The 13,459-nt window shown below is 50.9% G+C and overlaps 1 protein-coding gene across 1 annotated transcript in view; it reads left to right on the forward strand.

The window, feature by feature from the left end:
- Positions 1–1,700: 1,700 nt before the first annotated feature.
- Positions 1,701–13,459, forward strand: part of SYNM (synemin) — a 28,135-nt gene continuing 16,376 nt past the window's right edge. The window contains 2 exon segments of the mRNA XM_053223618.1: positions 1,701–2,629; positions 9,847–9,971. Coding sequence (XP_053079593.1) covers positions 1,820–2,629; positions 9,847–9,971 — 935 coding nt within the window. The 5' untranslated portion in view covers positions 1,701–1,819.

Raw genomic sequence — 13,459 nt, forward strand, 5'->3', positions numbered from 1 at the left:
AAAACCTAATGAGTAAAGAGCAAAACATCAAGGCCCACCAGTCCCTGAGAAGGTCTCCTACCCTGCCTGGCCAGGAGAGGTGGGCCAGCAGAACCCCTGGTATCCTGGCAAGTTGAAGAATGGAAAATATATGGCTGTCTGCTGAGTTCAGGCAACTGTGCGAGCCACCCCGCAGTGCCTTCGTGTCCCAGTGTGGTCCAGGAAAGATGCTCATACTGATGAGATCCCCAGACAGGTCTGGGCAATGACATCATAGCAGCTGTGTGGCCTGACAAGCAAAGGAGAAGTGTGGTGTGCACCTGGGTGAAAGAGAGAAGGACGAACAATGATAGCATGGGTCCAGAGTCCCTGCCCCATGTCTTGGCCCTCCCTTCTCCCTCAACTTAGCCTTGGCAGAAAGCGGGGGGGATTCTAAATGGAAAGATATTCACTTCTACCTGGGGAAGGGGGTCTGTGATATGGGTGCTCCAGAAAAGCAAAGAGCCACTTCAGCCCCATTTGTGGAGACTCATGCCTGTCACAAGGAGAGCCCTGGAAGGTGTCTCAAGGGACTGTCCCTGGACCAATGTGCTGACTAACCCACCTTTCCATGTCATCTGCAAAATATATCCAGCCAGTGGATGACTCTCCAGGCCTCCCCTAAGCACTTCTGTCCCCACCATTCGAGGGCTACTCCAACCAAAGGCCAGCTGTGTTTGTTCCCGTGCCCCTCAAAACCACTTGTACTGGCTATTGTCGTTTGTAACTTGAATAAGTGTCATGAAAGCTAATGACACACAAGTGTGCAAAAGAGAGCTGTGGTTTTGGTGACAATTAAATTGAGGTGTGATGTTAGAAAAAAGGCAGCTGTCACATTAGGCGTAGCGGTGACAACTGTATAAAGTTTGGGAAGATGGGGAAGTGTCTAGGAAAATTCTGCACTCAGAGAACTTCAAAATCTCTTTAAGTTCTCACTCCAAAAGAATGAAAATGATATCGGAAAGCGGAGACTATGTCCTTTATGGGTAATTTGTATAAGGAGAATGTGAAACTGTAGTCAGCCCATATCAAAAGAAAAGTTTTGGCTGTATGCACATCGAAACACTGGCAAATGAATATGCATTTATGTTCAAGTTAAAATAGAATATTTAATGCACATCTATGTATGTGTAAGTAAATGTGCATATATTAGATTTATAGAGGTATATGTTTTAAATTTTGGTATATTTAATTTTTATTAAATTTATTTTATTATATCTAAATTTTATTAAATGTTTTAAAATAATGGTTTTTTTTGTTTTTTTTTTTTTTTTTTTTACATAGAAAAATAGAAAGGCTCTGATTTCCAGTACTGGGGATGAGAAGTCTCCTATAAGCGACCAGTTCTATCTCACTTAGTGGAGACTTCTATATCCTTCCATGGACTCCAGGACCCTCGGGTGCTCTAGGTGCGCGTGTCGGGGCAGCGACAGGGACCTCTCTCCGGCATCCCTTCTCCGATTCCTGCCCGGCGAGCGAGCCACCTCCCGCTTTTAAGTGACTGTGGACGACGAGGACTCCTGGCCACCCGGTCCCTGGGCCGGGCGGCCGCGTGGCGCCGCTGTTATTCCGGCAGGGGGCGCCACCTGGCCGCAGTGGTCTCGCCGGGCCGCGCTCTGATTGGCTGGTGGCCGTGGTCCGGCCCGCTCCCGCCCGCCCCGTCCGCTAAGTGCCCGGGCGCGCCGGCTCCGGCCCCAGTCTGCGGGCCTCCCGGGCAGCGGCGGGGCCGGAGAGGCGCGGAGGAGGGGACAAGACCAGGGCAGGAGGGAACCGGCCGGCAGAGCCCCGTACGCCCAGCAAGATGCTGTCTTGGCGGCTTCACACGGGCCCCGAGAAGGCCGAGCTGCAAGAGCTCAACGCCCGGCTCTACGACTATGTGTGCCGCGTGCGGGAGCTGGAGCGCGAAAACCTGCTCCTGGAGGAGGAGCTGCGCGGCCGGCTCGGGCAGGAGGGCCTGTGGGCCGAGGGGCAGGCCCGCTTCGCCGAGGAGGCGCGCGGCTTGCGGCAGCAGCTGGACGAGCTGAGCTGGGCCACGACTCTGGCCGAGGGCGAGCGCGACGCGCTGCGGCGCGAGCTGTGGGAGCTGCAGCGGCTGGGCGAGGAGGAGCGCGCCGCCCGCGGCCGCCTGGACGCCGAGCTGGGCGCGCAGCGGCGCGAGCTGCAGGAGGCTCTGGGCGCGCGCGCCGCCCTCGAGGCGCTGCTGGGCCGGCTGCAGGCCGAGCGCCGGGGCCTGGAAGCGGCCCACGAGCGCGACGTGCGGGAGCTGCGCGAGCGCGCCGCCCGCCTGACCATGAGCTACCGAGCCCGCGCCGCCGGCCCCGCCGCGTCCCCGCCGCGCCTGCGGGAGGTGCACGACAGCTACGCGCTGCTGGTGGCCGAGTCGTGGCGGGAGACCGTGCAGCTGTACGAGGACGAGGTGCGCGAGCTGGAAGAGGCGCTGCGGCGCGGCCAGGAGAGCCGGCGCGAGGCCGAGGAGGAGACGCGGCAGTGCGCGCAGGAGGCGGAGGCGCTGCGGCGCGAGGCGCTCGAGTTGGAGCAGCTGCGCGCGCTGCTGGAGCAAGAGCTGCTGCGGCTGCGGGAGGCGTACGAGCTGCAGGCGGAGGAGCGGCAGGTCCGTGCGCCGGGACCGCCCCACCCCGGACTCTGTGGGTGGTGAGGGAAGGGGAGCGGCGGGGCTCCCCGGACCCGCTGCGTGCGCCCTGGGCGTGGCGTCGCCGACGGGTGGGGCCGGTCCGGAGGTGCCCGAACGGCCCCGGGAGCTGGGCGCGGAAGGGGGACCTCGGGGGTCCCGGCGTCTCACCAGCCGCAGGAGAGGAGCGCGGTGTGTGGGACAGCCGGCTAGCGCTAATGTGGCGGGGCCGTCCGTGCCGTCTAGATAGGTTGTCAGTTTCTCTAGCTCTTGACATGAGAGGGGGCATCCCGACAAAAGACCCAGTCAGCTCCAGGTTCTCTTTCGATTTCCTGTGCTTCGTGCACCTGATTTACACAAAAGTGAGCCAAGAAACCCCTCCCTCTGACTTCCACAAGTGGTCGCAGAGGTGACAGCTCATTCCTTCTCGGATAGGTCTCAGCGCGGGAGGTTTCTTAGTCACAGTCAAGCCCTTACCGGGCGCCATTCAAAATGACAGCCCCTTAGCCGTAGGGCACCCTTGGGGGGGAAACTTAAATTGTTCCTAAAACGGCTTCTGTTTTGCCAGAGTGATTTCCCTGGAGGAGGCAGCTGGTTTGGCTCTCTGGGCCACTCGCCTTGTTTGTTCTTGGGAGGGGCCGGAACCTCCATGCAGAAAGGAGCTTAAATCAGAGATGTTTTTCCCACAGCACAAGCGGGCCATCAGATCGCTGGGTGGTGTAAGGGTTGTGGAAACGTGCTGGTCCCTGTGGCAGGATGTTATTACAAGTGCAGGGTAATATAAACAGTTACTATTTCGGAGAGGCAAAGCCCAAACCTCTGACACTGATCGGGTGACACCTGTGACTGATTATTGTGTGTCCATCCAGTCCAGCACTGGGGTTGGCCCTGGTCCTGCCTCGTCTAGGCCAGAATTGAAAATACTCCCAAATCGTATTATCCTTAGTTCTCAGGACGGCAGTTGACAATAACATCCTCAGAAATTCAGAAATATTTTAAGGGGATAATTTGGGGTTGAAGATTTGGGTAGAGTGATTTTGTGCCCCCATTTTTTTAAAGTTAAAAGTAAATGAAACATGATGGTTGTGGCATAGAGGACCATGGTGATGTGACAGGTGTCCACAGTCAGCAAATATCTATTGGCTGCTCGCTCCTAGGTCCTCAGCACTGCGGTGGGTTTCAGTATTCAAAGAGCTGGAGCCTAGATGGGAAATCCTGTAAAGCAATACAGTACTAAATTGTTTGGAATTTATAGTATTTTTAAAAATGTTTATTTATTTTTGAGAGAGAGCTGGCTGGGGAAGGTCAGAAGGAGAAGGAGACAGAGGATCCAAAACAGGCTCCACGTTGACAGCAGAGAGTCTGAGCTGGAGCTTGAACTCACAAACCATGAGATCATGACCTGATCCTGAGCCGAAGTCGGCCGCTTAACTGACTGAGCCACCCAGATGCCCCTAAATTGCCTGGAACTTAATCTTTTAGGATGTGGGTCTGGTTGAGCCTCCGCCTCATAATTGTCAAAAACATTCTCCTGGGGTTGTAGGTGGAGCAAAGATAGGGACTGGCTGAAGTGTGTGCTGATTTCCAGATCTTTCTCTAGACTCCAGAGTGCTTCCCTCTCCAGTGATGACAGCCAGAGATGCTAGTTCCACGGGGCCCCATGCACTGCGTTGCGTGTAAGTTAAAAGTATCCTAGTAGGCTTTCATGGAGCTTTTAACCAAAAGGAAGTAAGTGTCAGCCAAACTTCCTGTCCACTGAGCCCCTTTTCAGGGAATCTCTGCTCCCACCTCAAGGGCCTGGGCTGCACTGGCACTTTTAGAAACTGCTTCTTTGAGGTGTATCGTGTGGGCCAAATCCTCACCATTTACTGTAGTCGTAGCTCACTTGGCCCATTCTGGACATTGAAGCTCTGGTAACAGGGTTCTTTTTTAGCCCAGGACCCTTTTGCCCGTAAATAAATCTTAGTGCAGCCTCAGATAGGAGCAGATAAAAACAGAGCTCTTCCGACTGTGCAGAAGTGGGGACTTGGGATGCACAGTTGGAATCACTCTCCCGCTCTTCCATGCAGAGACTGGGGCCCAGCGAGGATGTGCCTTCCCTGGGGTCACACCTGGCGGGGGCTAGGACCCCACACTCAATCTGTCCGGGTGATACCTCTCTTGTTGGAGTTTACTTCTTTGCCCTAAAAGTAGAGAGCAAGGAATGTCAATGGGGCTTGGATTGTTTTCACTTCCAATGTGTGAAGATTTCATTCCTTCCCTATCCCTATTCCGAATCTTTCCCCTGTTAGCTTAAAGCAGCCAGATTTCAAACTGCATTTCCAAAGATTCAACACCAACCATTAGAGTATTTTTTTTTTAAGTGTAAAGATACAGGCATTTGTTAAAGAGTAAGTATCAGTGATTTAAGCCCAAGCCCTTGATATCTTCAGATTCTATGGATGCTCTGGGGACCCTGAAAATGCAATTAAAACCCGATTTAGCTAATATAGTGTAGTACATGTTTCATCACTAAGAGTTAGCCTTTATCAAGCCCTTCTTTTGCGTCAGGTACCACAGGGACAGGGCTTTTCCCACAAATTCACTCTTAGTCCTCACCCTGATCTTATGAGGTGGATACTAAAATCAGCCCCATTTTACAGATGATGAACTGAGGCACAGATGATGAATTAGGTCCACCTAGTTTGTAAGTGGCTAAGCCAGGGTTCTATTCAGGTGCCAGTATCTGAGCAACTAACCACTAAGCCGCATCTTTGTTCCCATCCAAGATAAACATTTAACCGGTATTCTCTAACTCAGGGCTAGCCCAGTGGTGCCCAGTTAATCTGAAACTCCTAAAATCCTTTCTGACCCTTCCAGCTGGCTGTTGTTAGGATACTTTTCCTGTCAAATATGTTTCATTTGGCTTTTGTGTTCCATGTGGTTTAATGGGGCCCCTCCCCTCCCCCTCCTGGAGGCAGGAGCTCCTGCTCAGCGCCCAGAGACTCTTCCTGGCTCTGGGCCTCCTGTGCAGCCCAGGAGAACGAGATGCTAGCCAGGACTCTCTTTCTGGGAAAAGTGGTTTTTCCCCTAAGGCCTACGTATTAGGCCTTCTCTCTGTTAGGCCTCTCCGTCAGAGTTGCCAGAGAGAAGTTTGCTGAACTAGACATCCAAGTCCCCAGCATTTTATACTCACTTAAAGCCTGAGTAATACACCCTGTCTCCCAGTTTGCAGGAAGGAGCTTTGGACAAAAACTTAAGACATTTGTGGTTTATGCCAGCCTTACCCTATAAAGACTGAGATTTTTTGCTTGCAAGACTGAGCTCTTCACCTTTGGGGCTAACTATAGAAGGCTTCCAAGTCCCCAAAACGTGACTGAATGAGACCTTTCTTTTGATTAGAATAGGAATGGGTTAGCCACCCTGCCTGGGCCTGAATTCTGGCTCTACCACTAACTGTGTCTCCATTTCCCCATTTGTAAAAAAGGGATCATAAAATCCAATGCACTCATTCATCCGAGGGCTATTGAGCACATAATGTGCCAAGCAAGCTTGGTTCTTAAGTACCAGGGATATAGCAGTGAACAAAACAGAGAAAGTCCCTTGACTTCACAGGTCTTGAGGTGGAAGCTGCTCAGGAGGCGGGCCTGGCTGGGGCAGAGGAAGCAAGGGGAGCGTGGCCTGTGTAGGACTTGGGCTTTTGCCCTGAGCTGCATGAGGAGCCACTGGATGGCTCTGAGCAGAGGGGAGTGGTGGTCTGACTGTCTGAGTAGAATTGCTCTGGCTGCCGTATAGAACGTAGACCGTGTGGGGCAAGAGCGGGAGCAGAGCAAGCTTTTTAGGAGACTGCAGTAATAATCAAGGCCGGAGGCACTGGATGCTTGGACCAGAGGCAGGGGTGGGGTGCTGAGAGGGAGCTGCCCTCCAGAGTGGAAGCAGACAGGGTTTGCGGATGGATTGGATGGCAGTGGAAGAGAGGGACAGAAATCCCAGTTGATGCCAGTGCTCGTGGCCTGAATAACCGAAAAAAGGGAGCCCTCTTTGCTAGAGGGGGTTGGGGCAGGTGATTTGGCGGATCTGGGCGGGAGATCAGAGTTCACTCTGGATGCCTCTTAGATACCCACCTGGTATTGTAGCATAAAATTATGTGCCTGGAGTTGAGGGTATTGTCTGGACTAGAGCTAGAAACACTTAGGATTCAATTAACGCTTGTTATTATGAATACATGCAGGTTTGGGGTCTAAAACAGGTTATCGTGGTATTTAAATCCCTCCAGCTCTAACACTCAAGATCCTGAGTGACTGTGACATTTGCAAGCTCTTCCTATTTTGTTTGTGTGACTTGCTCAGCAAAGAGCGGCTTTGCTGTGGGTAAGAGAACGATTTCTCTGGACACTGTCAGCAGCACGCTTTCCCTGATGCAGAGCTACATTTCATCATCTGTTGTGATGCCATCCAAAAGTTCCCTAAATAGTAACTAAAAAAGGTGACCTCTCTCCCCAGCTTTTATAACATTAGGCGGATATGCTTTCGCTTGGTTACTTAGGATCAGCGTGCTGTATCTCATTCTCCAGTGCGTCTGGCCTGGCCTGGCCCACGGTTTGAAAACCTCTGACAAGGTAGAAACCAGGTCTGAAGCTTTCTTCAACCAGTAGGATCAGTTACAATTTCTGTGGAGACTGTTAGGAGCCAATAATAAGTCTTAACGTTCCTGCTTCCAAAAGTCAAGTAATTTTCCTTTGACAGTTTAGGAAGGGTTGAATCACATGGAAATACGGTGGGAACTATATTTTTTAACTTACACCCAGTTTGATTTTCTTCCTCGTATTTTGTGGGGGTGCAGAACCATTCTAGAGTGCCCTCTGGGGAGAGAGAGAATCTTTGGGCATACCTCTTTGGCCTGGCTGGGGGGGGTCCTGACCTCCTCAGGACGTTTGTGGTTGGAGCATCGAGTGCACGTGATATTTTTTTTCTAAGCGAGTTCACAATAATTGAAGTTCTCTATAAAGAATACATTACTACAGATTCTCAAGTTTTGAGATTTAGGTTGAATTTCATGTAGTAGGAAGGAGTAATGGCTGTATGTTTATAGCATGTTTTAACTCTAACTTATATCTGGGATTATACTCCCTCTAACATGGGAGAACAGAGGATTTTAACACCAAGACTTAACTATAGATGGAGGAATATCCTGGCTAAATTCTGGCAACCTTGTCACTTAAATCCAGACTGGCCAATGGGCTGCTTAGGTGAAGGTCTTTATCTACTTACATGCCAGTTTTCCAGAAGATTAACAGAGATCTACTCTGGGATACTTGCTAGTTCTTAAATTTACTTCTTTGCTTTAAAAGCTAAATAGTTTCAGTTTTTTGTTTTTAAGCACCCTTTATATACCAGGAGAATCTAACAATCATTCGCTGAGCTAGAACTCTTTTGGAGGCAGAATTATTTTCCTGAAGATTGTGCATTGTTTAAAATGGTAGATCCAGTGTGAGATCTTAGTTCATTCTTTGGTTTTATTTACATATTAATTGTGGACCTTTAGCATATCACCAGGTGCCTTTGCTGGAGGGATTACATGGGGAATGGAAATAGATCCCCTCTCCTTCTGGCATTACAGTTTTTGAATTCCACAAAGATAAATATCTAAAAATGTAGCCAGTTTAGTGAACTGTATTCAGAAATAATGCTGTTTTCCATTACAAACCGGAAGTTAAAGTATATGGACTCATTCCAGTGTTTAAATATGTGCTCAGTTAATTATTCCTCAGAACAACTATAAAACATTATGCAAAAACTACAATTCGGAGTAATACAAAGCTGTAAAATGGCACTGATGGAGCCATTGTATTTATTAACTAAAAGGTATTGTCGATTTAAAATAGCACAACTTGGGGTGCCCGGTGCGGGGGGGTGGGGGGGAGCTCAGTTGGTTAAGCATCTGACTTTAGCTCAGGTCGTGATCTCACGGTTTGTGAGTTCAAGCCCTGCATTGGGCTCTGTGCTGATAGCTCAGAGCCTGGAGCCTGCTTCCGATTCTGTGTCTCCCTCTTTCTCTCTGCCCCTCCCTTCTTGTGCTCTGTCTCTCAAAAATAAATAAACATTAAAAAAAAAAAAACCAACTAAAACCACATCTTGAGGAGTTACTATCTATTATCTTGATCATTTCCAGTCCAACTCACCAGTTGTGTACTGTGCGACGTAGAGGGAGTGGGCATTTTTCTAGAGGAGGGGGATGCCCAACGTGGCAGACCAAGCCCATCAGTGTCTCCCAGCCAGGGGGAGAGAAGGATAGATGTAATTACCAGGTGTGAGTGGAACCAGCATAAGGGCTGTGAGGATGATGTGAGCATGTGCAGAGAGAGTGCTTATGACTCTGTGCTACAAGTACAGTCAGAAGATTTATATCCCGTTCTGAATTGACATTTATGCCTAGAAGATATTTCTGTCTCATCAATGTAGCTTTCTTCCCAGATGATTGTAAAGTAGCTTTTCTAGGTGAAACACAGAGCTCTGTCAGTGTACCTGCTTATTGTTGGGGAAATCATGAGTACGGAGAAAATTCTGTTTCACATCCGAGTGACTTCTGTTTTTGATATTGTAAACCCCCTGCTCTCTGGTCTGGGCTTACTTTTAATAGCATCTTCGTAGACTGGTTTGATATGCTGAGTTTCCTAAGCAGAGATTCTTTAAGAGACTCCTAAGCATTCATTATTATTAGAAAGTAGGAGCAGAGGAGCCAGTGTCCTATCAAAATCGTCCATGTGCAATACAGAACAACTTTCATGTGGGGGTGCCTGGGTGGCTCAGTCGGTGAAGCATCTAACTTCAGCTCAGGTCAAGATCTCACACCTCGTGAGTTCAAGTCCTGTGTCGGGCTCTGTGCTGACAGCTCAGAACCTGGAGCCTCTTCAGATTCTGTGTCTCCCCCTCTCTCTGCCCCTCCCCTGCTCACACGCGCGCACTCTCCCTCTCTCTCTCAAAAATAAACCTTAAAAAAAATTAAAAAAAAGCTTTAATGTGGAAGAAATCCTGTATTTAAAAGTCAAAATATAAAAATGCCCTGACAATGACTTCATCTTTAAGAAGCCTAGAGGTGGTTTGTGTGTGTGTGTGTGTGTGTGTGTGTGTGTGTGTGTGTGTGTCTTGAACTGTTGGTATCTTCAGTTTGACCAAGCAAAGCTCTAGTCCTGTGATCTAAAAGCCCTTTGTTCTCTTTAGAGAGTGATTACCTGCCTGGAGGATGAGAAGGCGGCCCTTACCTTGGCCATGGCGGACAGGTTGCGGGACTATCAGGAGCTTGTGCAGGTGAAGACTGGCCTCAGCCGGGAGGTGGCAACATATCGGTAAGGGTGCTGTGCAAAGAGGTTTCCTTGGCGAAGCTAGAGATCCCCCGTAGCCTCCAGAGTCCATGAGGCTCCGTGATAATCAGAGGGCAAACCCTGGCGTGGCCAGCCCTGGAGTCCAGGGCTAGAGAGGAGGAAGAGCGGGGCCTCACTTAGATCACCAAGCCAATCCCCCCCCCACCCCCCCCAGTGATGGGAATGGCAGAATTCATACCCTTGCCTGATGTCTACGTGTCCTGGGCCCCAGGGAAGAGTTTTACATGTGTCAGCTCCTTAGATCCTAGGAATTAGCTCCTGCATTTACAGAGGGACAAACTTCACTCAGGGAAGTTATGGAGCTAGAATGTAGGGGGTCAGGACTCAGACCCAGAAACTCCCAAGTCCACGTGCCTGTTGCACTGTTCAAATCTCAGGGCTCTGTTTCGACTCCCCACAGCTTTGGCCTTGAGGAACTACATTTCTGCCAGCAGATGAGCATGCTACTTTAGGCACTTGGCTTTGTTTATGGAGATGTTGACTTGAATCGGGGGTGAGCAACCCAGATTAAAAGGTCTCAAAGCCCTCAAAGGGGCTGGATGCTGGGTGGGCAGAGAACATAGCCTGGGGCCCCTGGAACTGCCTGTGGGCCAGCAGAGCAATGCTTCCCTTGGCGTTCCTTTCCCCTCCCGCTCCCCATGGTAAGCAGTCTTTGGTTGGGGTGGTGCCCCATATTTCCTGCAGCTTTCATGCTCAATGAGGACTGGGTACAGAGGGGCCCAGATCTCAGACACTTACAGTGGAAGCACTTTAGGAGGCCCTGGATCCCCGCTTGTGAGGATGATAATAGCAACCAACATTATCGAGCAAGCCCTTTGTGGCTGTTCACTGTTCCACAGTCTCCCTCTCTGGGTAGATATTCCTCACCCCTTTCCCAGGTGCGGGAGAGAGGAGCCTGGTAGCCACCCCCCCCCCCCCCCCCCCCCCGCTTCACTTCCAGGATATGTCGGAGCATAAATTGATTGCGGGTGTGAACGAGCCCTGGAAAATCTGCCTTGGCAAGTGAGTAGAAGACACGGTCATAAGTGCCATCTTCTGACAACATCACTGCTAGCAGATTGGGGGAGTTCAACCTGGAGAGAAAAAGGAGGGGACCAGGGTCCACTCCCTTGATTAGAGACCGAGCCGGGGCAGAAGCAGGCCTAGTTCAGCACTCCCTGTGGGCTGCACAGTCCACAGTCTTCTGATCATGATTTTGCTCTCAGAATATCCAAATGGCCTGGGTAGCTTTGATATACATTAGTAGCCTAATGCAGCCTCAGGCCAGCCTCACTGTCTGTACTGTCTGGAAGGACTCGCCTCAGCCACCCTCTCATCGAGGCCCTTAGTACCATCAGTGAAGAGGGAGCAGGCAGTGGGGCAGCCCCTGGCCTGGGCCCAAGGCAGCCACTAGGGGGTGAGGTCTGCCTAGGGCCCAGCAGCTGAATGGAAGGGTGGGCAAGCCAGTGGGGGCTTTGCTGCGCCCCTCCCTCTGAAAGCCGTGCTGTGGCTGAGCGCTGCAGAGGCCGTGGTAGTCTGGATGCGGACAGAGGGTGGAGGAGGCGACTGCCAGCCTGTCCCTTCTCAAACTCCATCTCCCACATTGTCCTTGGAGACCCCCTGGGATGAACGATTGCAAAATTAAATTGGTACGGTGTTCAAACAAATGCTGCGTGAGAGAATCTGGGTTTACTAATAAGGAAAACTTCAAAACGGGCTTTATTCGGGGGGAAGGAAGCATTAATCAGCGTTTTCTTCACTTACAAGTGACAGAAGGCCTTCTCAGACTGGCTCAAGCCAAGAGCAGTGTTTATTACTCGCTTAACTGAAGAAGTGCCTGGTTTCAGGCACAGTAGGTCCGAGTGCCCTGGTGAGGTTTGATGGTGACTGTCCCTGCCACTTGCTCTGGTCTCTTCCTTCTTGGCTCTGCCCACGCTGCGGCAGGATGGGCCCCAGGCAGTGCCAGGCTTTGACCTGGAGGTCGGAGGAAGGGGCTCTTTCACATCCATCCCACCAGGACTCCTGGGCCCAGCTCTCTGGCTCTCTTGGGCCACGTGTTTGTCCCTGGTCAGGGGGACAAAGTGCTCCGGGGCTTGGAACAAGGGGTCACCCTCCCTTGAGTCCCACGGATTGAGATAGCGGGGAGGTGCCCTGAACTTGCACTGACCTGGAGCAGGTGTGGGTTGTCCCAGCAGTGTGACGGTCGGCAGGGGCCCAGTGTACTGCTTCTGTCTGTTGCTGGCATTTCTCTAACCCAATTAAGGGTTGACTTGGCTACCCCCTAGGAATTAAGGTGGCAACAGGACATCCGGAAAGCAGGTGATTGATTTCACCGTGTGTCTCTTTGAAGTCCAAGTTTGCACGGGGAAAATGATGAGCCTGGGCCTGGCCTTGCCTGGTTGCAGATACACCACTGGTGAGAACTGCTTGCAGGCCTCCCTGCTTCCCAGGGCTCAGGATTTAGTCTGGGAGGTGCCCACAGATCTAAAAGACATACAGGCAGTTGAATATAATCCCTTTCTTTGTACGAGCCAAAATTCTAGCATTATTATAGCTGCTGGGTGTCCTGCAGAAAAACCCTTGTCATATGTGACTCTTGTAGGATTTTACCTCACTGCCCAAATTCTAGGCCAGGTATCAGCCTTCACATTTGCGTCAGTGCCCTTTTGTTCTTCTCACCCTTTCATAAGTGCCCGTTTGATCTTTGTAAGTCTTGACCCACTGTCTTTGAGGAAGTTGACCCTCCTTCCACACCCTGCCCCACTGAGTGCAGCAGAGACTGTCAGCCTCTTGGGGACCAGGGCCTAGGGTCCCCTGCAGTGTGACTTCTTACCAGCTCTGTGTGGAGGGGCCGAGGGTGGCTGACAGTGTGGCTGGCATTGCTTTCCTCTCCTGACCGAGATCATCTACATTTGCCCCAGGTGTTCCGTGCAGTGCCCAGAGTTGATAGCCACCATTCTGACTAAGCATCTCATATGGAAGAGAAGGGGTTGTGGCTCCTTAAAGTCAGCAGCACATCCCAGTACAGCTGGAATTTGTCAGCTGTGCGGAGGCCGGCTCTCAAGTGTCACCAACACTTCTGAACCCAGATATCTGGCCCTTCACTGCGAAAAAGAAATACTAATAACAAAATTGTGTAATTTATAATTAAATGTAGACTTAGAGTTTATAAATAAAGATACAGATTTAATAAGATAATAAAATTAGAACAAAGCAAACCCCGGAGTCTAAGGCTGGAGGATTTCAGCAAGCCTAGTGGGCCAGTTGGTGGCCAGGGAAGGTCGTGGTGTCTCACCTGGTGGGTGACTGTGAGAATGAGCCCTCTCCTCCTGTGGGGCTGGCCGATGCTAAGACCAGGGCAAGCACCGGAGAAGGCGGGCTGGCACGGGGACCCGTGCCCACTCTCCTCTACCTGTCACCGGTGAAGTTGTCTGGGGCTGGAGGTGCTTGTCTGCCAGATCCGTGATTGTGAG

The sequence above is a fragment of the Acinonyx jubatus genome, chromosome B3 (assembly GCF_027475565.1).
Source record: "Acinonyx jubatus isolate Ajub_Pintada_27869175 chromosome B3, VMU_Ajub_asm_v1.0, whole genome shotgun sequence".
In the NCBI taxonomy this organism is placed as follows: domain Eukaryota; kingdom Metazoa; phylum Chordata; class Mammalia; order Carnivora; family Felidae; genus Acinonyx; species Acinonyx jubatus.